General features: G+C 41.1%; 1 protein-coding gene and 2 non-coding genes across 6 annotated transcripts in view; 2 read left to right on the top strand and 1 right to left on the bottom strand.

The window, feature by feature from the left end:
- The window catches only part of UIMC1 (ubiquitin interaction motif containing 1), a 164,181-nt gene that overhangs the window by 17,829 nt on the left and 118,529 nt on the right, over window positions 1–27,823 (top strand). For all 4 annotated transcript variants that reach the window (XM_066272305.1, XM_066272308.1, XM_066272306.1 and 1 more), the window contains exon 2: window positions 14,000–14,154. In XM_066272305.1, coding sequence (XP_066128402.1) covers window positions 14,008–14,154 — 147 coding nt within the window. In that variant the 5' untranslated portion in view covers window positions 14,000–14,007. The remainder of the gene's footprint in view (window positions 1–13,999; window positions 14,155–27,823) is intronic.
- TRNAS-GGA (transfer RNA serine (anticodon GGA)) lies at window positions 10,083–10,158 on the bottom strand. The gene has a single exon. It is a non-coding gene; the product is annotated as a tRNA-Ser (tRNA).
- Window positions 12,929–13,004, top strand: TRNAP-UGG (transfer RNA proline (anticodon UGG)). The gene has a single exon. It is a non-coding gene; the product is annotated as a tRNA-Pro (tRNA).

Here is a 27,823-nt window from a genome sequence, read left to right as displayed (position 1 = left end):
TCTTGTTTTCATTTCTAAAATGTGCAAGTGTTTAGGTATGTAATATTTTGGGATTGGCTTTTTGCTCAACATACTTCCCTGAGGAGTCAACCAAGCTGTTGCATGTATCAGTAGTTCATTCCTTTTTATTGCTGCGAGTGTTCCACTGTATATATGTAGCACAGTTTGTTCAGCCTTTTCACCTGTTGAAGGACATCAGACTAAGTGATACTTTTGTCTGTTAAAAATAAAGCTGTTATGAGCATTTGCATACAGATTTTTTTTTGTGTGTGTACAGATTTTGTGTGAACATAGTTTTTATTTCTTTGGGAAAAATGGTTGAGAGTACAGTTATTGGGTTATATGGTAGTTGCATGTTCAGTTTTAAAATAAACTGCAAAAGCTGTTTTCAGAGTGATCATACCATTTTACATTCCCACCAAGATTGCCTGAGTGACCTAGTTTCCCTATGTATTTGCCAACATTTGATGGTGTGAATATTTTAAAATTGTATCCATTCTTCAAAGATCTAAACATAAGACCTGAAACAATAAAGTACATAGAAGAAGACAAAGGTACTAAACTCATAGACCTGGGTTTTAAAGAGCATTTTATGAATTTGACTCCAATGGCAAGAGAAGTGAAGGCAAAAATTAATGAATGGGACTACATCAGACTAAGAAGTTTTTGCTCAGCAAGAGAAACTGATAACAAAATAAACAGAAAGCCAACTAAATGGGAAATGATATTTTCAAACAACAGCTCAGATAAGGGCCTAATATCCAAAATATACAAAGAACTCATAAAACTCAACAACAAACAAACAAACAATCCAATAAAAAAATGGGAAGAGGACATGAACAGACACTTCTCCCAGGAGGAAGTACAAATGGCCAACAGATATATGAAAAGATGCTCATCTTCTTTAGTTATAAGAGAAATGCAAATCAAAACTGCAATGAGATACCACCTCACACCTAGCTATTATTAACAAGACAGGTAATAGCAAATGTTGGAGAGGCTGTGGAGAAAAAGGAACCCTCATACACTGTTGGTGGGAATGTAAAGTAGTACAACCATTATGGAAGAAAGTATGGTGGTTCCTCAAAAAACTGAAAATAGAACTACCTTATGACCCAGCAATCCCTCTACTGGGTATATACCCCAAAAACTCAGAAACATTAATACGTAAAGACACATGTAGCCCCATGTTCATTGCAGCATTGTTCACAGTGGCCAGGACATGGAAACAACCAAAAAGCCCGTTAATAGATGACTGGATAAAGAAGATGTGGCACATATACACTATGGAATACTACTCAGCCATAAGAAATGATGACATCGGATCATTTACAGCAAAATGGTGGGATCTTGATAACATTATACGAAGTGAAATAAGTAAATCAGAAAAAACAGGAACTGCATTATTCCATACGTAGGTGGGACATAAAAGTGAAACTAAGAGACATTGATAAGAGTGTGGTGGTTACGGGGGGAGGGGGGAAAGGGAGAGGGAAAGGGGGAGGGGGAGGGGCACAAAGAAAACTAGATAGAAGGTGACAGAGGACAATCTGACTTTGGGTGATGAGTATGCAACATAATTGAAAGACAAGATAACCTGGACTTGTTGATCTTTGAATATATGTATCCTGATTTATTGATGTCGCCCCATTAAGAAAATAAAATTATAATAAAATTGTATCCATTCTGATATGTTTAGTGCTATCTCATTGTAGTTTTATTATGATTAATTTCAAGTAAATTTTATATAAAGTGTGAAATTTGGTCGAGGTTCATTATTTTTTTGCCTGTGGATGTCCACTTGCTCTAATATTATTATTATTATTATTATTATTTTTTTTTCATTTTTCTGAAGCTGGAAACAGGGAGAGACAGTCAGACAGACTCCCGCATGCACCCGACCGGGATCCACCCGGCCCGCCCACCAGGGGCGGTGCTCTGTCCCCCAGGGGGCGATGCTCTGCCCATCCTGGGCGTCGGCATATTGCGACCAGAGCCACTCTAGCGCCTGAGGCAGAGGCCACAGAGCCATGCCCAGCGCCCGGGCCATCTCTGCTCCAATGGAGCCTTGGCTGCGGGAGGGGAAGAGAGAGACAGAGAGGAAAGCGCGGCGGAGGGGTGGAGAAGCAAATGGGCGCTTCTCCTGTGTGCCCTGGCCGGGAATCGAACCCGGGTCCTCCGCACGCTAGGCCGACGCTCTACCGCTGAGCCAACCGGCCAGGGCCTATTATTATTATTATTATTATTATTATTATTATTATTTTAAATTTTTATTTATTTATTCATTTTAGAGAGGAGAGGGAGAGACAGAGAGGGAGAGAGAGGAGAGACAGAGAGAGAGAAGGGGGAGGAGCTGGAAGCATCAACTCCCATATGTGCCTTGGCCAGGCAAGCCTAGGGTTTTGAACCGGCGACCTCAGCATTTCCAGGTCGACGCTTTATCCACTGCGCCACCACAGGTCAGGCTAATATTATTTTTTGAAAATGCTTCCTCCACTGATTTGTTTGCAGTTTTGTCAGAAATGAATTTGAGCATATTTGTGTTGGTATATTTCTGAGTTTTTTATTGTTTGCCATTGATCTTTTTGTCTATTCCTAATACATAGCCAGTACCACACGATCTTGATTTTTGTAGCTATATAGTAAGCCTTAATATTGAGTAGAGTAATTCCTCCCACTTTATTCTTTTTTTTTTTTTTTTTGTATTTTTCTGAAGCTGGAAATGGGGAGACACAGTCAGACAGACTCCCACATGCGCCCGACTGGGATCCACCTGGCACGCCCACCAGGGGCGACGCTCTGCCCACCAGGGGGCGATGCTCTGCCCCTCCGAGGCGTCTCTCTGCCGAGACCAGAGCCACTGTAGTGCCTGGGGCAGAGGCCAAGGAGCCATCCCCATCGCCCGGGCTATCTTTGCTCCAATGGAGCCTTGGCTGCGGGAGGGGAAGAGAGAGACAGAGAGGAAGGGAGGGTGGAGGAGCAAATGGGCGCTTCTCCTATGTGCCCTGGCTGGGAATTGAACCCAGGTCCCCTGCACGCCAGGCCGACGCTCTACCGCTGAGCCAGCCGGCCAGGGCCCCACTTTATTCTTTTTAGCTAAGCTGGTTTAAGCTATTCTAGGGCTATGCCTTTCCATATAAATTTTAGAGTACGCTTGTCCAATTCTACAGGAAGTCTTGCTGGAATTTTTAAAATAGAAATTATATTAAAACTGAGATGAATTTGGGAAGAATTGACACCTTTACTGTGTTGAGTCTTCCAACCCATGAGCATGGCATGTCTTATTCAGATCTTTGATTTCTTTCATTAATTACTCAGAAGAGAAATACTTAGGTATAAATTTAACAGACCACATACAAAATGCAGCAAGATATTTTTGAGGCCCAGTGGAGCTTGGCAACAATCTTTGAGGCAATAAAGAGCTGCTCACAGGACAGAGAGGTAACACACCTTTGGGTTTCCAAATGCTGCTGCTGCTCCTTGCTTTGGTCTTGCTCTAGAACCTGATGAGTGTTCCTGGGTCCTCTTCCTTTCCTTTCACTCTGCATCTGCATCCCAGGCAAAGAGGCCTAAGTTGGGAAGAAGAAATGATGCTTTTCTCTTCCTAAAGCTGAGGCCCTGGTCATCTTTACAGCATATTGAGCAGAGCCCGAAATTCTTCCTTAACAAGGGGTGTTTCTGGTAGTCCTGGAGGTCCTCTTCCTGGAAATCCCCCTTTAGAAATGCTTGTGCCTGACTCTGAAGCTCTGGAATTGAGAGGAGTTCATCCTAGGATCTTGAGGATTCTGCAGAAAGTGTACTAGTGTGTGAAGGCTTTATAGTTTCCTTATGAGAAAAAAATATTAATCTTCTTATTTTGTCAACAATAATCAGAAGTCTTGATGAATTTTAGTCAACCACCACTACAACCAAGATACAGAACACCACCATTATCTCACAAGGTAGCGTTATGTATTTTTTTGTTTTTTCTTTTTATTTATTCATTTTAGAGAGGAGAGAGTGAGTGAGAGAGAGTGAGCGAACGGGGTGGGGGGGGGAGGAGCAAGAAGCATCAACTCCCATATATCCTGACCAGACAAGGGCAGGGTTTCAAACTGGCAACCTCAGCGTTCCAGGGTTGATGCTTTATCCATTGCACCACCACGGGTCAGGCCAAACGTGTGTGTGTGTGTGTGTGTGTGTGTGTGTGTGTGTGTGTGTGTATTTTTTTTATTCATTTTATTTGTTTTTTTTTTTTTTTTTTTTGTATTTTTCCGAAGTTGGAAACGGGGAGGCAGTCAGACAGACTTCCGCATGCGCCCGACTGGGATCCACCCGGCAAGCCCACCAGGGGGCGATGCTCTGCCCATCTTGGGGTGTCGCTCTGCTGCAACCAGAGCCATTCTAGCGCCTGAGGCAGAGGCCACAGAGCCATCCTCAGCACCCGGGCAAACTTTGCTCCAATGGAGCCTTGGCTGCCGGAGGGGAAGAGAGAGAGAGAGAGGAAGGAGAGGGGGAGGGGTGGAGAAGCAGATGGGCGCTTCTCCTGTGTGCCCTGGCCGCGAATTGAACCTGGGACTCCTGCACGCCAGGCCGCCGCTCTACCACTGAGCCAACCAGCCAGGGCTTTTTTATTCATTTTAGAGAAGAGAGAGAGAGAGAGAGAGAAGGGAGGAAGAGCAGGAAGCATCAACTCCCATATGTGCCCTGACCAGGCAAGCTCGCGGTTTCGAACCGGCGACCTCAGTGTTTCAGGTTGTTGCTTTATCCACTGCGCCACCACAGGCCAGGCCATAGCCTTGTGTACTTCACAAGTTATCTCTCTCTCCCCTACCCATTCTGGCCTTGGGAAAATACTGGTCTGTTTATTTTTCACTATTGATTACTTTTTTCTAGTATTTCATGTAAATAGAATTGTATGTACTCTTTTTTTTTTTTTTTTGCGAAAGAGACAGGAAGGGAGGCAAATGAGAAGCATCAGCTCGTTTGAGGAGTTGCTTCATTTTAGTAGTTCATTGATTGCTTTCTCATACATGCCTTGATGGGGGGGCTCCAGCAGAACCAGTGACCCCCTGCTGAAGCCAGCGACCATGGGGGCATGTCTATGATCTTGTGCTCAAGCTGGTGACCCTGTGCTCAAGTTGAAGCTGAAGCTGGTGTGCCTATGCTCAAGCTGGATGAGCCCTACTCAAGCCAGCGACCTTGGGGTTTTGAACCTGGGTCTTCAGTGTCCCACGTTGAGGCTCTATTCACTGTGCCACTACCTGGTCAGGCGTTGTATGTACTCTTTTGTGTCTTTCTTTGACTCACTGTTTTATATAGTTCTTTCTTATTGTTAAGTTTTCCATTGTATGGATAGACCACAATTTCTTTATCCAGTGTCTTGATGAGTATTTGGGTTATTTCTAAATTTTGTCTACTGTGAATAGGGCTGTTATGAACAGTCAAACTTTAGGCCGTGGTCATTTGGCTAAGTGGATAGAGTGTCATACGGCATGTGGATGTCCTGATTTCGATCCCTGGTCAGGGCACACATGAGAAACGACCATCTGCTTCTCTTCTCCTTCTCCACCTTCGCTCTCTCTTCACCTCTCATATCCAGTGTCTTGGTTGGACTGAATGCTGGCCTCAGGTGCTGAGGATATCTCAGTTGGTCTGAGCGCCAGTGGGGGCTGCCGGGTGGATCCCAGTCGGGGTGCATGTGGCAGTCTATCTCTCTCTTCACTCCTCTCACTTAAAACAAACAAAAAACAGTCACACTTTATTTTTCTTTGGTAAATACCTGGAGTGGCTAGGTCATATATATAATAGGTATATGTTTCATTTTTTATGAAACTGCCAGACTTTTCCAGAGTAGATGTACCATTTTATATTCCTGCCAGCAATGTGTCTGAGTTCCAGTTGCTCTGTGTCCTTGGCAGCACTTGGTCTTTCCGTCTTTTAATTTTTAGGTATGCTAGTGGATGTGTAGTGGTATCTCATTGTGTTTAGTTTGATAAGTTTTTCAGTTATATGCACTCATGAAACTGCTACTACAGTCATGATACAGTACATTTCCATCATCCTCAGAGATTCCTCATGTTTCTTTTCAGTCCCTTACTTCCTACATTCCCTGGAACTTGGCAACTACTTACTTGCTTTTTGTCACTGTAAATTACCGTATTTTTTGTACCATAAGACACACCTGACCATAAGACACACCTAGGATTTTTTTTAAAGACTTTATCTATTCATTTTAGGGAGAGAGAGAGAGAGAGAGAGAGAGAGAGAGAGAGAGAAGGGAGGAGCAGGAAGCTTCAACTCCCATATGTGCCTTGACAAGGCAAGCCCAGGGTTTTGAACCAGCAACTTCAGCATTCCAGGTTGATGCTTTATCCACTGCGCCACCACAGGTCAGGCCACACCTAGGATTTTAAGGAGGAAAATAAGAAAAAAATATTCTGAACCAACTGGTGTGTTAAAATATTTTTAAAAATACGATAGTTTGCATTTAATATAAGTGGAATAAAACAATGTATATATACTCTGTGAATGGCTTTTTTTTTCATTCAGCAAAATGATTTTGAGTTTTACTTATGTCTTTCCTGTATCCTTTTTATTACTGAGTAGTATTCTGTTGTATGGCTAAACCACAATTTGTTTATTATCTGTTGATGAACGTTTGGTTCATCTCCATCGTTTAACATTGTGGAAGAAGTTGCTGTGAATATTTGTGTACAAGTCTTTGTGTGGTGATATGCTTTTATTTCTGTTGGGTAAATAATAGCAGTGGAGTGACTGGCCTGTATAGTAATATACCTAATTTTTCTAAGAAACTGCCAGTTTTTCAAAGTGGTTATACCATTTTACATTCCCATTAGCAGTGTATGAGAGCCGTTGATGTATTTCTCATCTGTGCCCACAGTTTTTAGCTGTAATTGTTCTAATGAGTGTGCAGCGTTATGGCATTGTGGATTGAATTTCTATTTTGACAACTAATGATGCTGAGCATCTTTTTTGTTTGTTTATTTTTATTTAGTTTTTTAGAGACAGAGAGGGATAGACAGGACAGACAGACAGGAACGGAGACATGAGAAGCATCAATCATTAGTTTTTCATTGCGTGTTGCAACACCTTAGTTGTTCATCGATTGCTTTCTCATATGCACCTTGACCGCAGGCCTTCAGTAGACCGAGTAACCCCTTGCTCGAGCTGGTGACCTTGGGTCCAAGCTGGTGAGCTTTTGCTCAAACCAGATGAGCCCGTGCTCAAGCCGGCGACCTAGGGGTCTCGAACCTGGGTCTTCTGCATCCCAGTCCCACGCTCTATCCACTGCGCCACCGCCTGGTCAGGCTGTTTGTTCTTATTGACCATTAGTATATCTGCTTTTGTGAAGTTTGTTCATCTTTTGCTCATTTAAAGAATTGGTTTGCCTTTTTTATTATTGAATTATGAGTTCTTTGTTAGATACCTATATTGAAAATATTTCTCCCATTCTGTGGCTTGTGTTTTTGTTTCCTTAATGGTGTCTTTTGAAGAACAGAGATTTTAAATTTCAGTAAAGTCCAGTTTATTAATTTTTAAAAATTCTATGCTTTGTACTTTCTGTATCCTGAGAAATGTTGGCTTACTCAAGGTCACAGAGATTTTATTACCTTTTAAAAGTCTTAGCTCTACAATAACTTATTGTTAGCACAATCCATAATACATGTATTAATTTAAACTTTTATATATACTTATGCATATACAAAAAATAAAAATGTAAAAATGAAATAGTCAAAGAACTTGAATAATACAAAGTAAACATACTTATTAAATTAAATCACTGGGAGACTTTAGAAAAGGTTATGTCTGTTTGAACCTCTGGATTGCTTCTGAAAATGAAGGAGCTGTGGTGCAACAGTAGCGCATCTGACTCCAGAGCAGAAGGTTGCGTGAAAATGGAGTTTAGCTACATTGTTGGTAGTTTTAAACTCTTGGGTCTTAAGCTCCTTTAAGAATTGGATGAAAGGTATAAAAATTGTTTCCAAGGAATATATAGAAACAAGATAATAATTTTGCACACAATTTCAGGAGGTTGTGAGTCTCTTGAGGCCTATCCATAGATTCTTGTAGAGCTTGTGGATTAACAGGTTAACAGTGCTTAGCCAGCATTACAGGCATACCTTAAGAAGCTGGAAAAAGCTCAAATAAACAATTTAATCCTGCATCTAAAACAACTAGAAAAAGAGTAGCTAGCAAAGGCCAGAGGAAATAGGAGGAAGGAAATAATAAAGATCGGAGTAGAAATAAATGACATAGATGCTAAAAAAACAATATAGAGGATCAATGAAACCAAGAGCTGGTTCTTTGAAAAGGTAAACAATATTGATGAACCTTTAACCAGACTCATCAAAAAGAAAAGAGGACTAAAATAAATAAAATTAGAAATTAGGGTGGAGAAGTAACAACTGACACAGCAGAAATACAAAATATTGTTAAGAAAATACTATGAAGAACTCTATGCCAAAAAATTAACCTAGGTGAAATGGACAAATTCCTTGAAACATATAATCTTTCAAAAATCAATCTGGAAGAATTAGAAAACCTAAATAGACCAATTACAACAAATTAGATTGAAACAGTTATCAAAAAACTCCCAACAAACAAAAGCCCTGGCCAGATGGCTTCACTGGCAAATTCGACCAAACATTCAAAGAAGAACTAACTCCTATCCTTCTCAAGCTATTTCAAAAACTTCAAGAGGAGGGAAATCTTCCAAACTCCTTTTATGAGGCGAGCATAATTCTGATTCCAAAACCAGGCAAAGACAACACAAAGAAAGAAAACTATAGGCCAATATCCCTGATGAATTTAGATGCTAAAATTCTCAACAAAATATTAGCAAACCAGATCCAGCAATACATGAAAGAAATGATACATCATGATCAAATGGATTATTCTGGGGAGGCAAGGCTGGTACTATATTTGCAAATCAATCAATCAATGTGATTCATCACATAAACAAAAGGAAGGACAAAAACTACATGATAATATCAGTAGATGCAAAAAAGCATTTGATAAAATCCACCCATTTATAATCAAAACTCAGCAAAGTGGGAATACAGGGAACATACTTCAACATGATAAAGGCCATCTATGACAGAACCATATGATACTCAATGGGCAAAAATTAAAAGAAATCCCCTTAAGATCAGGAACAAGGCAGGGGTGCCCCATTTCACCATTCTTATTCAACATAGTTCTGGAAGTCCTAGCCACAGCAATCAGACAAGAAGAAGAGAAAAGGCATCCAAAGTGGAAAAGAAGAAGTAAAACTATCATTATTTGCTGATGATATGAAACTATTCATAGAAAACCCTAAAGTCTCAGTCAGAAAACTACTGGACCTGATAAATGAATTTAGCAAGGTGGCAGGATATAAAATTAATATTCAGAAGTCAGAGGCATTATTATACACCAACAATGAACTGCTTGAAGAGAAGTAAAGAAAACAATCCCCTTCACTATTGCAACAAAATAAAATAAAGTACCTAGGAGTAAATTTAACCAAGGAGATTAAAGACTTGTTCTTGGAAAATTATAAAACATTGATAAATCAAGGAAGATACAAACAAGTGGAAGCATATACCGTGTTCATGGATAGAAAGAACAAACATCATTAAAATGTCTATATTACCCAAAACAATTTATAAATTCAGTGCAATTCCTATTAAAATGCCAATGACATACTTCAAAGATATAGAACAAATATTCAAAAATTTATATGGAACCAAAAAGAACACGAATAACCTTAGCAATCTTTTTTTTTTTTTTTTGTATTTTTCTGAAGCTGGAAACAGGGAGAGATAGTCAGACAGACTCCCGCATGCGCCCGACCGGGATCCATCCGGCACGCCCACCAGGGGCGATGCTCTGCCCACCAGGGGGCGATGCTCTGCCCCTCTGGGGCGTTGCTCTGTTGCGACCAGAGCCACTCTAGCGCCTGGGGCAGAGGCCAAGGAGCCATCCCCAGCGCCCGGGCCATCTTTGCTCCAATGGAGCCTCGCTGCGGGAGGGGAAGAGAGAGACAGAGAGGAAGGAGAGGGGGAGGGGTGGAGAAGCAGATGGGCGCTTCTCCTGTGTGCCCTGGCCGGGAATCGAACCCGGGACTTCTGCACTCCAGGCCGACGCTCTACCACTGAGCCAACCAGCCAGGGCCAACCTCAGCAATCTTGAAAAAGAAGAATAAAGTGGGTGGTATCACTTCCTGATATCAGGTTATACTACAAGGCCATTGTACTCAAAACAGCTTGGTAGTAGCATAAGAACAGCCATAAAGATCAATGGAACAGAACAGAGAATCCAGAAATTAACCCACACCTATACGGACAATTGATATTTGACAAAGGAGGTAAGAGCATTGACAGCCTCTTTAACAAATGGTGATGGGAAAATTGGACAGCTACCTGCAAAAAAGTGAAACTAGACCACCAACTTACACCATTCACAAATATAAACTCAAAATGGATAAAAAAATGTAAGTCATGTAACCATAAGCATCTTAGAAGAAAACATAGGCAGTAAGCTCTCTGACATCTCTAGCAACAATATATTTGCTCATTTACCTCTACAGACAAGTGAAAAAGGACAGGATGAACAAATGAGACTATATCAAATTAAAAAGCTTTTGCACAGCTAAAGACAATATGAAAAAAATAAAAAGACAAACCACACAATGGAGAACATATACAACAATACGTCTTATAAGGGGTTAATAACCAAAATTTATAAAGAACTTGTAAAACTCAACACCAGGAAGATAAGCAATCCAATCAAAGAGGGCAAAAGAAATGAATAGACATTTCTCCAAAGAAGTCAGACAGATGGCCAGTAGGCATATGAAAAAATATTCAACAACAGTAGTCATTATAGAGAAATGCAGATTAAAACCACAATGAGATACCACCTCACACCAGTCAGAATGGTGCTCATTAACAAAACAACACAGAATAAGTGCTGGCCAGGATGTGGAGAAAGGGAACCCTCCTGCACTGCTGGTGGGAATGCAGACTGGTGCAGCCACTGTGGAAAACAGTATGGAGATTCTTCAAAAAATTGAAAATCAAACTGCCTTTTGACCCAGCCATCCCATTCTTAGGAATATATCCCAAGAACACCACATAACTGATTCAAAAGAAGAAATGCACTCCCATGTTTATGGCAGCATTCTTTACAGTAGCCAAGATCTGGAAAGAGCTCAAGTGTCTCTGTCAGTGGACGGAGTGGATTAAAAAGCCATAGTACATATACACAATGGAATTCTATGGAGCCACGAAAAAGAAGGAAATCTTACCTTTTGCGACAACATGAATGGACCTGGAAACTTACATTAAGTGAAATAAGCCAGGCAGAGAAAGAAAAATATCATATGACCTCACTCATTTTGAGGAATCCAATGAACTAAATGTGAACTGAGGAACGGAATAGAAACAGAGGTGGGATCAAATGGACCAGAGGGAAAGCAAACAGGGAAATGGGATCAGAGAAGGGAATGAGATTGGTGAAATTATATATACATTAAATGTTATAGAGAGCAGAAAAGCAAATCATGGAGGGGAGGGGAGGTAGGGGGATGTTGAGCAGAACATGGGGGAGGGGTGGTTGCATTGGGGGAATACTAGAATCTATGTAAACAATAAATTAAAATCAATAAAAATAGACTATATTTTCCTCATTGAGTTATCCTGACACCCTTGTTGAAAATTTGATAACGTGTGTTTTCTGGAATCTCAGTTTTGTTTCATTGATCTTTGTCTATCCTTGTGCCAGAGTGTCACAGTGTCTCAATAACTAGCTTTGTAGTAAGTTTTAAATTGAGATATGTGAATCATTCACATTTTTTCCCTTTATTCAAGACTATTCTGGGACCTTTTGTTTCCATGTGAATTTTAGGATCAACTTGTCTATTTCCTCAAAAACACCATCAGGGAATTTATTAGGGATTATGTTGCATTCATAGAGCAATTTGGGGAATATTGCTGTCTTAACAATATCAAGTCTTCCAGTTTGTGAACAATAGATGTCTTTGCATTTACTTAGATCTTCTTTAATTTCTTTTAACAATATTTTAAAGGTTTCAGTTACAAGTCTTCTACTTTGTTAAATTTATTCCTAAATTATTAGAAATTGAATTTTTGGATTGTTTGTTGCTAGTAGATAGCAGTACAAGTGGTTTTTGTACATTAACCTTGTATAATCTTGCTGAACTCATTCATTAGTTATATTTTTGTATATTTTTCTTTTTTTTCAACTACAAAATTATGTTATCTGCAAATTATGATACGGTTTACTTGTGTGTATGTTTTAGTGAGAGAGAGAGAGAGACAGACAGACAGACAGAAGGGGACAGACAGGAAGGGAGAGAGATGAGGAGCATCAACTCATAGTTGCAGCACCTTAGTTGTTCATTGGTTGCTTTCTCATTTGTGCCTGGACTGAGGGGCTCCAGCTGAGCCAGTGACTCTTGCTCGTGCCAGTGTCCCCTTGCTTAAGCCGGTGACCTTGGGCTCAAATCAGCAACCTTGGGCTTTAAGCCAGTGACCTTTGGTCTCAAGCCAGTGACCATGGGGTCATGTCTCTGATCCCATGCCCAAGCTGTTGAGTGTGCGCTCAAGCCAGATGAGCCCATGCTCAGGCTGGTGACCTCAGGGTTTTGAACCTGTGTCCTCAGCATCCCAAACTGACACTATCCATTGTGCTACCACTTGGTCAGGCAAATTATGATAGTTTACTTCTTCCTCTTCAATTTGGGTATCTTTCATTTCTTCCTTTGGGATAATGGACCTGTGTAGAATCTTCAGTATAATGTTTACCTTCTCAATTAAAGTCTCAATACAATAAACAGATGATGATGTATTATAGAATTGAACCCCTGTATAATTTTATCCTATGTTACCCCAGTAAATTCATTTTAAAAATAAAATTTTAAGCCCTGGCCGGTTGGCTCAGCGGTAGAGCGTCAGCCTGGCGTATGGGGGACCCGGGTTCAATTCCCGGCCAGGGCACATAGGAGAAGCGCCCATTTGCTTCTCCACCCCCCACCCCCCCTCCTTCCTCTCTGTCTCTCTCTTCCCCTCCTGCAGCCAAGGCTCCATTGGAGCAAAGATGGCCCGGGCGCTGGGGATGGCTCCTTGGCCTCTGCCCCAGGCGCTAGAGTGGCTCTGGTCGTGGCAGAGTGATGCCCCGGAAGGACAGAGCATCGCCCCCTGGTGGGCAGAGCATTGCCCCTGGTGGGCATGCCGGGTGGATCCCGGTCGGGCGCATGCGGGAGTCTGTCTGTCTCTCCCCGTTTCCAGCTTCAGAAAAAAAAAAAAATTTAGTATCATGTTCAATAGAAATGATTAAAGCATACATTCTTGTTTTGTTTTTCTAAGTGAGGGGAGGGGAGATACTGAGACAGACTCCCACATTTACCTCCACCAGGATCAAGCAGGTGCTCTACCCATCTGAGGCCATGCTCTCAACTGAACTATTTTTAGTGCCTGAGATTGAGGCTTCCCCAAGCCATCTTCAGTGCCCAGGCTGATGCGCTCAAACCAATCAAGGCATGTCTCTGGGAGGGGAAGGGGTGGAGAAGCAGATGGTCGCTTCTCCTGTGTGCCCTACTGGAAATCAAACCTGGGACATCCACATGCTAGGATGATGCTCATCCACTGAGCCAGATGGCCAGGGCCAGCATTCATTCTTTTATCTTTGAGTATGATATTAGTTGTGGATGTTTTGGAGATGTTCTTATTATCAGGGTGAGGCACTGGTATTTAAAAAAAAAATTTAAGATAAATTATATGCAATCAAGAAAACTAATTATCTAAGTCAATGTTTAAGGAACTAGGATACATTATTGTATTATTCCTGTTGATATTTAGCTAAAGAGTAGTGGAAAAGTTCAGATATCTAATTTTACTTTTATTAGATGGATATCTTTTTTTTATATGACTGAATTACAAATAGCATCTAGAAAGCTTTTACTTTGAGTGAATTATTTGTCCTTATTTTTCAGACAGAGGGATGCCACGAAGGAAGAGAAAAGTTAAAGAAGCCCGTGAAGCTCAGAACCTGGAGAAGAAAACTGTAGAAAGTACCAGTGCTGTCAATGTAAAGAGGAAGCGTAAACTTGAGGGTGCATTCATTGTGATATCTGACAGTGATGGAGAGGTCAGTATTTTGAAGAGTGGAGCTCTAGGTCTCAAACCAGGCCTTGTTATATAAGACTGGTTTGTGTCGTGACCAAACCTTAGTACCAGCTTGCTTGACTGTGCAATTTTTACTCAGCTTTATTTTATTTGTAAATGGAAAAGAAAGTAATCATACTGTTTGGCTGATGATGGATCATGGTACTGAGGATCATGGTTGTAATTATTAACCCAAGATGGTATTTTTAAATTATTTGAATGATCTATATCAAATGTAAATCTTAATTTACCCACAGACATGGTTCAATTGGTTTGAGTGCATCAGCCTGGGCACTGAAGATGGCTCTGGTAAGCCTCTACCTTAGGCACTAAAAATAGTTCAGTTGTGAGCACGGCCCCAGATGGGTAGAGCATCAGCCCCAGAAGGGGGTTGCCTGGTTGATCCTGGTGGGGGTGCATGTGGGAGTCTGTCTCTGTATTTCCCCTCCTCTCACTTGGAAAAGAATAAATAAATAAATAATAAGAAAGAATGCCTCCTCAAGTCAGAAACAAAACAAGAATGTCTGCTTTAATCATTTCTTTTGAACATGATACTGAATTTTTATTTTTTAATTGAATTTATTGGGGTGGCATTTACATAAGTATGGAAAATGCAAGAAAGGGGATGTAAATGCTCGCTATTTATTTAGAGGCTGGGAGGCAGACTTCTGCATGCACCCCAACTGAGATTCACCTGGCAAACCCATGGGGCTGTTGCTCTATTGAAACCACAACCATTTTAGTGTCTGAGGTTAGGCCATGGTGCCATCCTCAGTGCCTCGACCAACTTACTCCAATGTAGCCTTGGCTGCAGGAGGGGAAGAGAGAGGTAGAGAAACAGATGGTCCAGTCTCCTGTGTGCCCTGACTGGGAATCGAACCTGGGACATCCAAACACGGACCAACGCCCTACCACTGAGCCAGCCTATGAGGGCAAGGTTTTGTATTTCCCCATGTTTAAGACGCACCTTAATTTTGGGGCCCGAAATTTGAAAAAAAATGTATTATATAATGTTATTGAACTCAAGTTTTATTCATCATAAAATTCATACAACTCCTCATCACTGTCAAAACTCCCATCCCTTGTCCTCATTTGTGTCTGATGATGAATCACTGTCTTCAACAGTGAGCGCAAAAACAAGCACAAAAAGTGGGAAATGCATGTAAAAAAATCTATAACCACTGTATAAGATGCACCCAGTATTTAGACCCCAATTTTTTGCAAAAAGGTTCATCTTATACATGGGGAAATATGGTAATTTTATGTATGGTATCTAATAGCAGTCTAGTTTCATTCTTTTGTATGTGACCTTCCAGTTTTCCAGCACCATTTTTTGAGGCTTTTCTTTTCTCCATTATATGTTTTTGGTTCCTTTGTTGAAAACTAGTTGCATAATACATGTGTGTTTATTTTTGTGCTCTCAATTCTGTTTCATTTATCTATGTGTCTGTTTTTCTGCCTATGCCATATTGTTTTTTTTTTTGTTTTTTGTTTTCTCTCTGAAGCTGGAAACAGGGAGAGACAGTCAGACAGACTCCCGCATGCGCCCGACCGGGATCCACCCGGCACGCCCACCAGGGGGCGACACTCTGCCCACCAGGGGGTGATGCTCTGCCCATCCTGGGCGTCGCCATGTTGCGACCAGAGCCACTCTAGCGCCTGGGGCAGAGGCCACAGAGCCATCCCCAGCACCCGGGCCATCTTTGCTCCAATGGAGCCTTGGCTGCGGGAGGGGAAGAGAGAGACAGAGAGGAAGGCGCGGCGGAGGGGTGGAGAAGCAAATGGGCGCTTCTCCTATGTGCCCTGGCCGGGAATTGAACCCGGGTCCTCCGCACGCTAGGCCGACGCTCTACCGCTGAGCCAACCGGCCAGGGCCCCATATTGTTTTGTTTATTGTAACTTTGTAGTCAGGGAGTGTGGTACCTCATGCCTTGTTCCTTTTCTCAGGATTGTCTTGGCTATTTGGGGTCTTCTGTGGTTCCATAAAAATTTGATAATTTTTTTTCTATTTTTTTTGAAAAATGCTACTGGGATTTGATGGGGATTGCATTAAGTCTGTCTATGGCTTTGAATCCATGTACACAGACTGTCTTTTCATTTCTTGGTACCTTCTTAAATTACTCATAATAATGTCTTGTATTGGACCTTCATGTCCTTTAAGTTTATTCCTAGGTATTTTATTATTCTTGTTGCTCTACTTCTTCTCTTGATCATGTGTCATTTGAGTTCTTGCAGTAGACTCTGAACTTTCTTCTCTTCCTTCAGTTTTTTCTCTCTACATTTTACTTAACTTTCTTTTAGAAATTCAGATTTTAGCTCTTTGTACTTGCTTGCTTAAAAATTTATGACCATAGCCTGACCAGGCGGTGGCACAGTGGATAGAGTGTCGGACTGGGATGCGGAGGACCCTGGTTTGAGACCCCAAGGTCACCAGCTTGAGCGCGGGCTCATCTGGTTTGAGCAAAGCTCACCAACTTGGACCCAAGGTCGCTGGCTCGAGTAAGGGGTTACTTGGTCTGCTGAAGGCCCACAGTCAAGGCACATATGAAAAACCAATCAATGAATGACTAAGGTGTTGCAACGAAAAACTGGTGAGTGATGCTTCTCATCTCTCTCCATTCCTGTCTATCTGTCCCTATCTATCCCTCTCTATGGCTCTCTGTCTCTGTAAAAAAAAAAAAATTATGACCATAATACCTACAAGATCAATTTAGAATTTTAATGTTACACTTGTCAGAAACTCACAATCTGGTTTTATCTGTACTCTTTTTCATTTTATTTTCTTTTTAGGATAGAGGAGGGGAGATAGTGAGGCAGACTCCCGCATGCACCCCAACCAGGATCTACCCGGCAACCCCAATAGGGGCCCATACTTCAGTATCAAGCTATTTTTAGTACCTGAGGTGCTCCAGTAGAGCTACCTTCAGAGTCCTGAGCCATGCTGGACCCTGTTGAGCCACTAGCTGCCGGAGAGGATGAGAGAGAAAGGGGTAGAGCAGGGGTCGGGAACCTATGGCTCATGAGGCAGATGTGGCTCTTTTGATGGCTGCATCTGGCTCGCGGACAAATCTTTAGTAAAAAAAATAATGTTAAAAATATAAAATATTCTCATGTATTACAATCCATTCATTTCCTACCACTCATGTTCATGGTTGCGGGTGGCTAGAGCCAATCACAGCTGTCCTCCGGGACAACACTAAATTTTTATTGGATAATGCGTAACGTACACGGGTCATTGTGTGGTCCAGAAGTAAACTTCTCTCCTTTTAATCAAGTAGTCAGCTAGCTAATTGCAGAAACCCTTTTGACGAAGAAGATGGCTAAAAGAAAAAAAGATGAAGACTATTGTACTTTTCAGCAGGAATGGACAGAGGAATTCTCCTTTGTGGAGAGAGCAGGTTCTGCAGTGTGTCTAATATGCAATGATAAAATTGCATTGATGACATGGTCAAATATAAAGCGGCACTTCGACACACGCCGTACTACATTTGCATCAAAATATCCAGCGGGGGACAGCAGGAAGAAAGCATGTCAAGAGCTACTGTGCAGAGTGCAAGCTAGTCAGCAGCAACTCCGTGTTTGGACCCAACAAGATGACTGGAATTGGGCTAGCTTTGCTGGTGCTTTAGCAATTTTGAGAAACGGAAAGCCATTCACAGATGGGGAGTATGCCAAAACATTCATGCTTGATGTTGTCAATGAACTTTTTGACGACTTTTCAGATAAAGAGAAGATAATCAAATGAATAAAAGACATGCTTCTGTCATCAAGAACTGTTCATAATTGTACCATCATGATGGCAAATCAAATTGAGGCAACACAAGTGAAGGGCATAAATGCAGCACCATTCTTTTCTCTCACTTTGGATAAGTCAACAGACGAAAGCCATTTATCCCAGTTCAGCGTGATTGCAAGGTATGTTGTCGGTGACACACTATGTGAGGAAAGTCTTGCTGTTTTGCCTATGAAAGAGACAATAAGAGGAGAGGATTTATCCAAGTTTTTCACTGAGTTCACTAAAGAAAAAAATCTACCGATGGATAAACTTATTTCGGTGTGTACTGATGGTGCTCCGTGCATGGTGGGGAAAAACAGAGGATTCGTAGCGCTTCCTCGTGAACATGAAAAAAGACCCATCCTAAGTTTTCACTGCATCCTACATCAGGAGGCAGTGCTCAGATGTGTGGTGAGCACCTTGGTGAGGTGATGTTGCTGGTCATTCGGGTGGTCAACTTTATTGTTGCCCAAGCTTTAAATGATCGCTAGTTTAAAACACTGCTGGATGAAGTTGGGAATAATTATCCTGGTCTGCTTCTGCCCAGCAGTGTGCGTTGGTTGTCAAGAGGGAAGGTGCTCAGCCGTTTCGCGGTTTGTCTGAGCGAAATCCAGACTTTTCTTGAAATGAAAAACATCAAGCATCCTGAGTTAGCTAACACTGAGTGGTCCTGAAGTTCTACTATCTCGTGGACATGACTGAACATCTGAACCAGCTCAATGTAAAAATGCAAGGCGTTGGAAATACAGTCTTATCCCTTCAACAAGCAGTGTTTGCATTTGAAAACAAGCTGGAACTCTTCATGGCTGACATTGAAACAGGTCATTTACTACACTTTGAAAAACTGGGAGAGTTTAAAGATGCATGCACAGCAAGTGACCCTGCTCAACATCTTGATCTCCAGCAGCTAGCGGGCTTCACATCTAATCTCCTGCAGTCATTCAAAGCACACTTTGGAGAATTCGTGAGAGCACTTGTCTTTTTAAGTTCATCACCCATCCACACAAGTGTGCAGTGGACAGCACTGACCTGAGTTACATCCCCGGCGTCTCCGTCAGAGATTTTGAGCTACAAGTTTCTTACCTGAAGGCCGCAGACATGTGGGTGAATGAGTTCAAGTCACTGAATGAAGATTTGGAAAGACTTGCACGACAGCAAGCAGAGTTGGCGAGCAAACACAAGTGGGGAGAAATAAAAAAACTTCAACCCACGGACCAGCTGATTGTCAAAACTTGGAACGCGCTTCCTGTCACATACCACACACTGCAGCATGTGAGTATTGCTGTACTGACAATGTTTGGCTCTACGTATGCATGTGAGCAGTCTTTCTCACATCTAAAGATCGTTAAGACCAATCTACGATCACGTTTAACGGATGGAAGTCCCAATGCCTGCATGAAGCTTAACTTCACCACATATCAACCCGACTACAAAGCCATCAGCAAAACCATGCAGCACCAGAAGTCGAATTCATGGTAAGAAGTACTTTATTCATCATTGGTTAGCAACAGTATAACAACGTTACTAAAAAGAATTCAGCCCTGGCTAGTTGGCTCAGTGGTAGAGTGTCGGCCTGGAGTGCAGGAGTCCCGGGGTTGATTCCCGGCCAGGGCACACAGGAGAAGCGCCCATCTGCTTCTGCACCCCTCCCCTTCTTCTTCTTCTCTGTCTCTGTCTTCCCCTCCCACAGCCAAGGCTCCATTGGAGCAAAGTTGGCCCAGGTACTGAAGATGGCTCTATGGCCTCCGCCTCAGGCGCTAGAATGGCCCTGGTTGCAACAGAGGAACGCCCCAGAGGGGCAGAGCATCACCCCCTGGTGGGCATGCCGGGTGGATCCTGGTCCGGCGCATGCGGGAGTCTGTCTGACTGCCTCCCCGTTTCCAACTTCGAAAAGATACAAAAAAAAAAAAAAAGAATTCAGAGACTTATTGTACTTAAAAGTGTTGGTCTTACAGAAAATGCACACATTTACTTGTATTTAGTGTTAAATATATTGTATGGCTCTCACAGAATTACATTTTAAAATATGTGGCGTTCATGGCGCTCTCAGCCAAAGAAGTTCCTGAACCCTGGGGTAGAGGGAGAACTGGGAGAAGCAAATGTCGCTACTCCTGTGTGCCCTGACTGGAATTAAACATGTGCTGGGCTGACATGCTATTCACTGAGCCACTGGCCAGGGCCTTATTTCTACTCTTATCAGCAGTTCATTCTTTGTCCCCATGCCAAGATTACTATCATTTAAAAAAAATTTTCCATTTGATATTTAAAAAGTTGCATATTTTTAATAATTATCAAAATTGAGTATTTTTTTTATATCTTTATTGGGTATTTGGTTTTTTTTTGAATTTTCTCATCGTTTTTAATTAGGATTTTGTCAAAATAGATTTTTTTAAGATGTAAAAGTATGAAGAAAACAAAACAGCCCATCAATTCTACACAGATACTTTAAAAAGTTACATACGTTTAAAAAATCAAAACAGAATAAAAACTGTTTGAAAACCAACTGTATAGAAAGGTTTTAAATGACGATTTATACCTTAGGGTACATTTCTTTGTATTTTTCTAGAAAAAAGGCTTTATGCCTATGCCATCAATAAAAACTTTTATAGAAAAGAAATGCTACACATACTATTTTGCTTTTTTCAATTAATATTTCTTGGGAGTCTTTCTGTAATAGCACATATAGATCTATCTCAATTTGAAAAAGTTGTCAAATACATCACACATACAGGAGAGTGCATAAAATGTATATGCATAGTTTTTAAAATTTATTTTGAGGGAGAGAGAGACAGGAAAGGGGAGTGACAGGGAGAGGGAGGAGAAAGAGCATTAACTTGTACCTGCTTCACTTTAGTTGTCCTTTGCTTCTTGTAAGTGCCTTGACCTAGGGGCCCCAGCCGAGCCAGTAACCTCTTGCTCTACCAGCAACCTTGGGCTCAAGCCAGCGAGCGACCTTGGGATCATGCTGATAACCTCATGCTCAAGCCACTAGTCCCCACTGGTCAGGCTAAATGCATAGTTTAAAAAAACAATCTGCCTGACCAGGCGGTGGCGCAGTGGATAGAGCGTTGGACTGGGATGTGGAAGGACCCAGGTTTGAGACCCTGAGGTTGCCAGCTTGAGCGCGGGCTCATCTGGCTTGAGCAAAAAAAAAAAAAAAAGCTCACCAGCTTGGACCCAGGGTCACTGGCTCCAGCAAGGGGTTATTCAGTCTGCTGAAGGCCCGCGGTCAAGGCACATATGAGAAAGCAATCAATGAACAACTAAGGTGTCGCAGTGCGCAGTGAAAAACTAATGATTGATGCTTCTCATCTCTCCGTTTTTGTCTGTCTGTCCCTGTCTATCTGACTCTCTCTCTGTCTCTGTAAAAAAAAAAAAAAAAATCTGAGCACTTGTATTCACTACCTTTGAAGCCCTTTTGAATTAGTGTGACCTGTTCCAGTGGCATTTCTTTTAACCCATGTAATGGTAACCACTGTATTTATCTTTCTATGCTTTTCCTTATGGTTCTATCTTATTTATGTGTATTCCTAGGCAGTGTACATATGTATATTGCAAAACTTGAATCTCAGTGGTTAGATGCTTCTACCAACATTTTTCTATAATCTCCTTTTCCAAAGATTTGAAATTTTATCTTTATTGTAAATTAAAATCTTCCCTTAAATGTTTTTTTGGATTTCTTTTTCATTTTATTTAGAAAATTAACAGGGTGACATTGATCAATAAAAGTACATAGGTTTCGCCTGACCATGCAGTGGCGCAGTGGATAGAGCGTTGGACTGGGATGTGGAGGACCCAGGTTTGAGAACCTGAGGTCGCCAGCTTGAGCGTGGGCTCAGCTGGTTTGAGCAAAAGCTCACCAGCTTGGACCCAAGGTTGCCGGCTCGAGCAAGGGGGTTACTCTCTCTGCTGAAGGCCTGCGGTCAAGGCACATATGAGAAAGCAATCAATGAACAACTAAGGTGTCGCAACAAAAAGCTGATGATTGATGCTTCTCTCCTCTCTCTGTTCCTGTCTGTCTGTCCCTATCTATCCTTCTCTCTGACTCTCTGTAAAAAAAAAAAAAAGTTACATAGGTTTCAGGTCAAAATTTCTATAGCATTTGAACTGTTGATTATGTTGTATACCCATCACCCAAAGTCAAATCATTTTCTTTCACCTTGTATTTGTCCCTCTTTTTACCCTTCCCCTACCCTGATTTTTTTTTTCTTTTTTTGGAGCATTTTAAATTTTGTTCCATTGACCTGTCACATATTTTTGAAATTGTTTAGTGTATTATCTTGGGTTATTTAGGTAAGAGCTTGTATCTGCTAATAAGTTTCATTTTTTCTCTCTCTCTAGTAAACTTATACCTAATTTTTTTGTTTCATTGCATTGACTTTATCCTCCAGAACAATGTTGATTGTCATAAATGATAGAGTACACCTTCGTCTTGATTTTGAATTTAATTGTAGAAGTATTTAATGTTTTGCTATTTGTTTCATATTTCTGTTCTTTATTATATTACAGAAATATCCTTTAATTGCTTATATGCTATTAGTGTATTTAAGAATGGATGTTTAATCAAATGCCTTTTCATTATTTAACAAGATGATGGTATAGTTTTTCTCCTTTAATCAGTTAATATATAGTTCATTAATATATTTTCTAATGTTGGAACATCTTTGCGTTTCTGGAGAAAATTTTACTTGGTCATGTTGTATTACATTAACATAATATATATTTTTTATATATTGATTTTTAGAGAGAGAGGAAGGAAGAGAGAGAGAATCATTGATTTATTTTGATTATTTATGCACTCATTGGTTGATTCTTGTATGTGCCCTGACTAGGGATCCAAACCCACCATCTTGGCACATAGGAATGACACTCTAACCAACTGAGCTACCCAGCCTGGGCCATATTAATGTAATACTGAATTTGCTTTCTTAATGTATCATTTACGAGTTTTTTGTGTATTCCTTGAAGCATTGATTTTACATAAGTGTCTTTAGTTTTGGTACTAGGTCAGATTTTAATTTCAGGTTTATGCTGTAAAATAGAAGGGGCATGACCAGGCGGTGGCGGGCCGTAGTGGATAGAGTGTCGGCCTGGAACGCAGAGAACCCATGTTCGAAACCCCAAGGTTGCTGGCTTGAGTAGGGAATCATAGACATGACCTCAAGGTCACTGGCTTGAGTACAATAGTTGCCAGCTTGAGCAAGGAGTCACTTGCTCTGTTGTAGCCTCTGCCGCCCTATCAAAGCACATATGAAACAGCAATCAATGAACAACTAAGGTGCTACAATGAAGAATTGATGCTTCTCACCTTTCTCCCTTCCTGTGTGTCCCTCTCTCTGTCTCTCTCACACAAAAAATAAATAAAATAAAATAAAATGGAAAGGAAGCTTTTCATTGGTTTTTTTTTTGTCCTTCCACCATTAGATAGTGTGTAGAGGAATTGTCTGTTCTTTAATGTTTACTAGTACTTGCTCCTAAACTGTTCTATCAGCTAATTTTGTGTGTGTGTGTGTGTGTGTGTGTGTGTGTATGTGTGTATTTTTCTGAAGTGAGAAGCTGAGAGGCAGAGAAACAGACTCCCACATGCACCTGACCAGGATCCGGCATGCCCACTAGGGGGCGATGTTCTGCCGATCTGGGATGTTGCCGTGTTGCAACCGGAGCCATTTTAGTGCCTGAGGCAGAGGCCATGGAGCCGTCCTCAGCACCCAGTCCAACTTTGCTCCAGTGGAGCCTTGGCTGGGAGAGGGGAAGAGAGAGACAGAGAGGAAGGAGAGAGGGAAGGGTGGAGAAGCAGGTGGGCGCTTCTCCTGTGTGTCCTGGCCAAAATCGAACCCGGGACATCCACAGCCAGACCAATGCTCTACCATTGAGCCAACTGGCTAGGGCTCAACTGTTTTTAATATCTACTTTATGTTTTTTAAATGTCTTTTGTATTTTTGTGAGACTTTTAAATGACTTTGTTTTAGCATATAAATAAATAGATGATAGAGTCATTTGGGAGCATATTCATTTGGCCTTGGAAGTTGAAAATTGAATGAATTATTTGATATTTCTTTTGCTCTTTGTACTATTGACAGGACTAACTCCAATTTGTTCTTCAGTTTAGATATTACTACCTTTTGGGTTCCTTGCAGATTTTCCAAGACTGGGTCAATTGGCCATCTATTGTGCTTCCACAGAACCTATGCTTATTTCTGAAGTATTACTTGTCACAGTGTTGTGGAATTGCCATGTGTTTTTTCTGCCTTCATCATTGGACTATGATTTCCTGGAGGGCAGGAATTCTTTATCTGGAACACTTAACAATAATGTTTGGTCTGCACTAGTAGGCATTTTCAAAAAAAATCTGTATCAGGTTTTACTTGTTGGTGCTGTTTTATATTTTTTTAAGAAAATAACCTAGTGCCTAGTGCAAAAGAAGATTTGGAGTTTTATAGTTGGACAGAGCTAGATTTATTCCTGACTTTATACTGTTGGAGCCTCACTTTTCTCATCTATGAAATGGAGGCATTGATCTCTTCACACAGGGATTTTGAGAAGAATTAATTGAGGTAATGTATATAGAGTGCCTGGCACATAATAAATACACACTATAGAGTAACTTGTTATTATTATTTTTAAAAGTTTCTATTTTATGATAAAAATGTTGTGTATAAATTACCCAGCTAATTTCTTAAAATTTATAGTGTTTCTAGTTGCAAAGTACTTTAATATAATAATATAATATGTTAGTAAAAATAAGATTCACTCATCTCTAAAACTGGTAGACTTATAAGAAACATTTATATAAGAGACTACAAGAAGTGTGCTGTGTCACAGAATTGCTTCTTTGATACTAGTTGGAGCATCTGTCTCACTCTCTGAAAGAAGATTCCCACAAGGGTCAGTAATCAGTTGGATTTTGTCAATACCAAAGCAGTCCATGGGACTAGTTGACGAATTGGATTTATTTATTCTTGTCTTTTTCAATCTTCAGTTCTCCATTTTCAAGATTCTCAGTTGTCACTTTGAAGTATTTCAGTTGGATAAAAGTCTGCTCTCCTGGGAATAGGAAGATGCATTTCTGTCTGCTATTTCCCTCTTTTCCCAATCTTTAAGAGAATAGTTTCTTGAACCTCACAGCATTTATTTTGCTTTTAGTATCTGCTTACCCCTTTAAGAAAGATGGTTTAGATATCACTGTGTGCTCTTAAAATTAAAATTGCTATAGCCCTGGTTGGGTAGCTCAGCTGGTTAGAGCATTATCCTGATAAGCCAAGGTTGTGCATTTGATCCCTGGTCAGGGTACATACAAGAATTAACCATTTAATGCATAAATTGGTGAAGCAGCTGATGGATGTTTCTCTGTCTCTCTCTCTTGTCCTCTCTCTAAAATCAATCAATAAAATAAAATAAAATCAGCTATATACCCAGAAATATCTTTCTCCAGCCCTTTGCTTAGGCAATGTTGCAATGTTTTTCATACAAAAAGTGAGCTTATTCAGGGAATGTGTTCTATCTCTTAGCAGATTCTGTGCAGATATTAACATTAAATATTTTAATCTAAAGTTAATATATTTATAGCTTTTCCAACTGGTAAAACTTAAGAAGGCTTATTCATTATTTATTCAACAGTCAACATCATTGAGCACCTAATATGTGTCAGATACTATTATAGGGGTTGGAGATATAGTGATGAACTGTATCTTTAAAACAGATTTTCTGCTCTTACGGAGCATATACTTTAGTGAGCACACTCTAAAGGGATTAAGTATATTTCCCTTTGGTATTATAAACTTTAAACTTAGATAAACTTTTTTATAAAGTTGACCAATTAATCATTGTCTTTGAAGTTGTTTTTTCAACTTGATTCAAGTGGTTAAAACGTTACTTTGGGATTTTATGAACAGCTCCAACTTCAATTGTTCTATCTCTTGGATTCCCCAACCATAGAAATAATCTGGAACTCTTGTTATTTCATCATCCAAACTATTCCAAGACTTTCTTATACCTTGAGGGTTATAAAAATCCTTTTGTTTTGTTTTCTTGTTTCAGAACGTATTGTCACCAAATTTATGACAACAGTGTTTGTGTATTTGGTATCTGTTGAGATTAGAAACAATTCAGGTTTGTTAATTTATTTATTTATGACAGAGACAGAGAGAAGGACAGATAGGGACAGAGAGACAGGAAGGGAGAGAGATGAGAAGCATCAATTCTTTGTAGCAGCACACAGTTGTTCATTGATTGCTTTCTCACATGTGCCTTGACGGGGGTGGGGGGTGGTGGTGGGGGCCTACAATGGACTGAGTTATCCTTGCTCAAGCCAGAGACCTGGGGCTCAAGCTAGTGAGCCTTGCTCAAACCAGATGAGCCTGCACTCAAGCTGGCGACCTCAGGGTTTCGAACCTGGGTCCTCCGCGTCCCAGTCGATGCTCTGTCCACTGTGCCACCACCTGGTCAAGCCAGGTGTGTTTATTTATGATGACTTTCTCTATACAAAGTCCTATATAGCAGTGGTCCCAACCCCCCGGGCTGCGGACCAGTACCGGTCCGTGGGCCATTTGGTACCAGTCCGCAGAGAAAGAATAAATAACTTATATTATTTCCGTTTTATTTATATTTAAGTCTGAACGATGTTTTATTTTTAAAAAATGACCGGATTCCCTCTGTTACATCCGTCTAAGACAGTGTTTTTCAACTAGTGTGCTGCGGCACACTAGTGTGCCGTGAGACATGGTCAGGTGTGAGTATAAATACATTTAGAAACTATGTTATTAACTATATGTATAATATGTACTGTATTAGAGTGTCATTTTGTGTCATTTTGGTAGGTGGTGTGCCCCAGGATTTTGTAAATGTAAAAAATGTGCCGCGGCTCAAAAAAGGTTGAAAATCACTGATCTAAGACTCACTCTTGACGCTTGTCTCAGTCATGTCATACATTTATCCATCCCACCCTAAAGGCCGGTCCGTGAAAATATTTTCTGACATTAAACCGGTCCGTGACCCAAAAAAGGTTGGGGACCACTGCTATATAGAGTTTTAGCAATAGCACTTCAGTTGAATTCTGGAGTGCACAATTAATACTTTTGGAGCTTTTAAACTACCAATTTAATTTCTTTAATATACAGGGAGTATTCTGGTTATCTGTTTTTCTTGAGTAACCTTTGGTAGTTTTTTTTTCAAGAAATTTTTTTTGTGTGTGTTTCTTTGAAGTTGTAAACGGAGAGGCAGTCAGACAGACTCTCGGCATGCCTACCAGGGGGCAAGGCTCTGCCCATTTGGAGCGTCGCTCTGTTGCAACCAGGGCCATTCTAGCGCCTGAGGCAGAGGCCACAGAGCCATCCTCAGCGTCCAGGCCAACTTTGCTCCAATGGAGCCTTGGCTGCGAGAGGGGAAGAGAGAGACAGAGAGGAAGGAGAGGGGAAGGGGTGGAGAAGCAGATGGGCGCTTCTCCTGTGTGCCCTGGCTGGGAATCGAACCCGGGACTCCTGCTTGCCAGGCCGATGCTCTACTGGCCAGGGCCTTTTTTTTTTTTTTTTTTTTTTACAGGGACAGTGAGAGTCAGAGAGAGGGATAGATAGGGACAGACAGATAGGAACAGAGAGAGATGAGAAGCATCAATCATCAGTTTTTTGTTGTGACACTTTAGTTTTTCATTGATTGCTTTCTCATATGTGCCTTGACCACAGGCCTTCAGCAGATTGAGTAACCGCTTGCTCGAGTCAGCGACCTTGGGTCCAAGCTGGTGAGCTTTGCTCAAACCAGATGAGCCCATGCTCAAGCTGGCTTCCTCAGGGTCTTGAACCTGGGTCCTCTGCATCCCAGTCCAACGCTCTATCCACTGCGCCACTGCCTGGTCAGGCTTGATAGATGCTTTTTTTATCAGGTT

The sequence above is a fragment of the Saccopteryx bilineata genome, chromosome 4, assembly GCF_036850765.1.
Source record: "Saccopteryx bilineata isolate mSacBil1 chromosome 4, mSacBil1_pri_phased_curated, whole genome shotgun sequence".
NCBI classification, from domain to species: domain Eukaryota; kingdom Metazoa; phylum Chordata; class Mammalia; order Chiroptera; family Emballonuridae; genus Saccopteryx; species Saccopteryx bilineata.
This window is presented reverse-complemented; position numbering and strand designations above follow the sequence as displayed.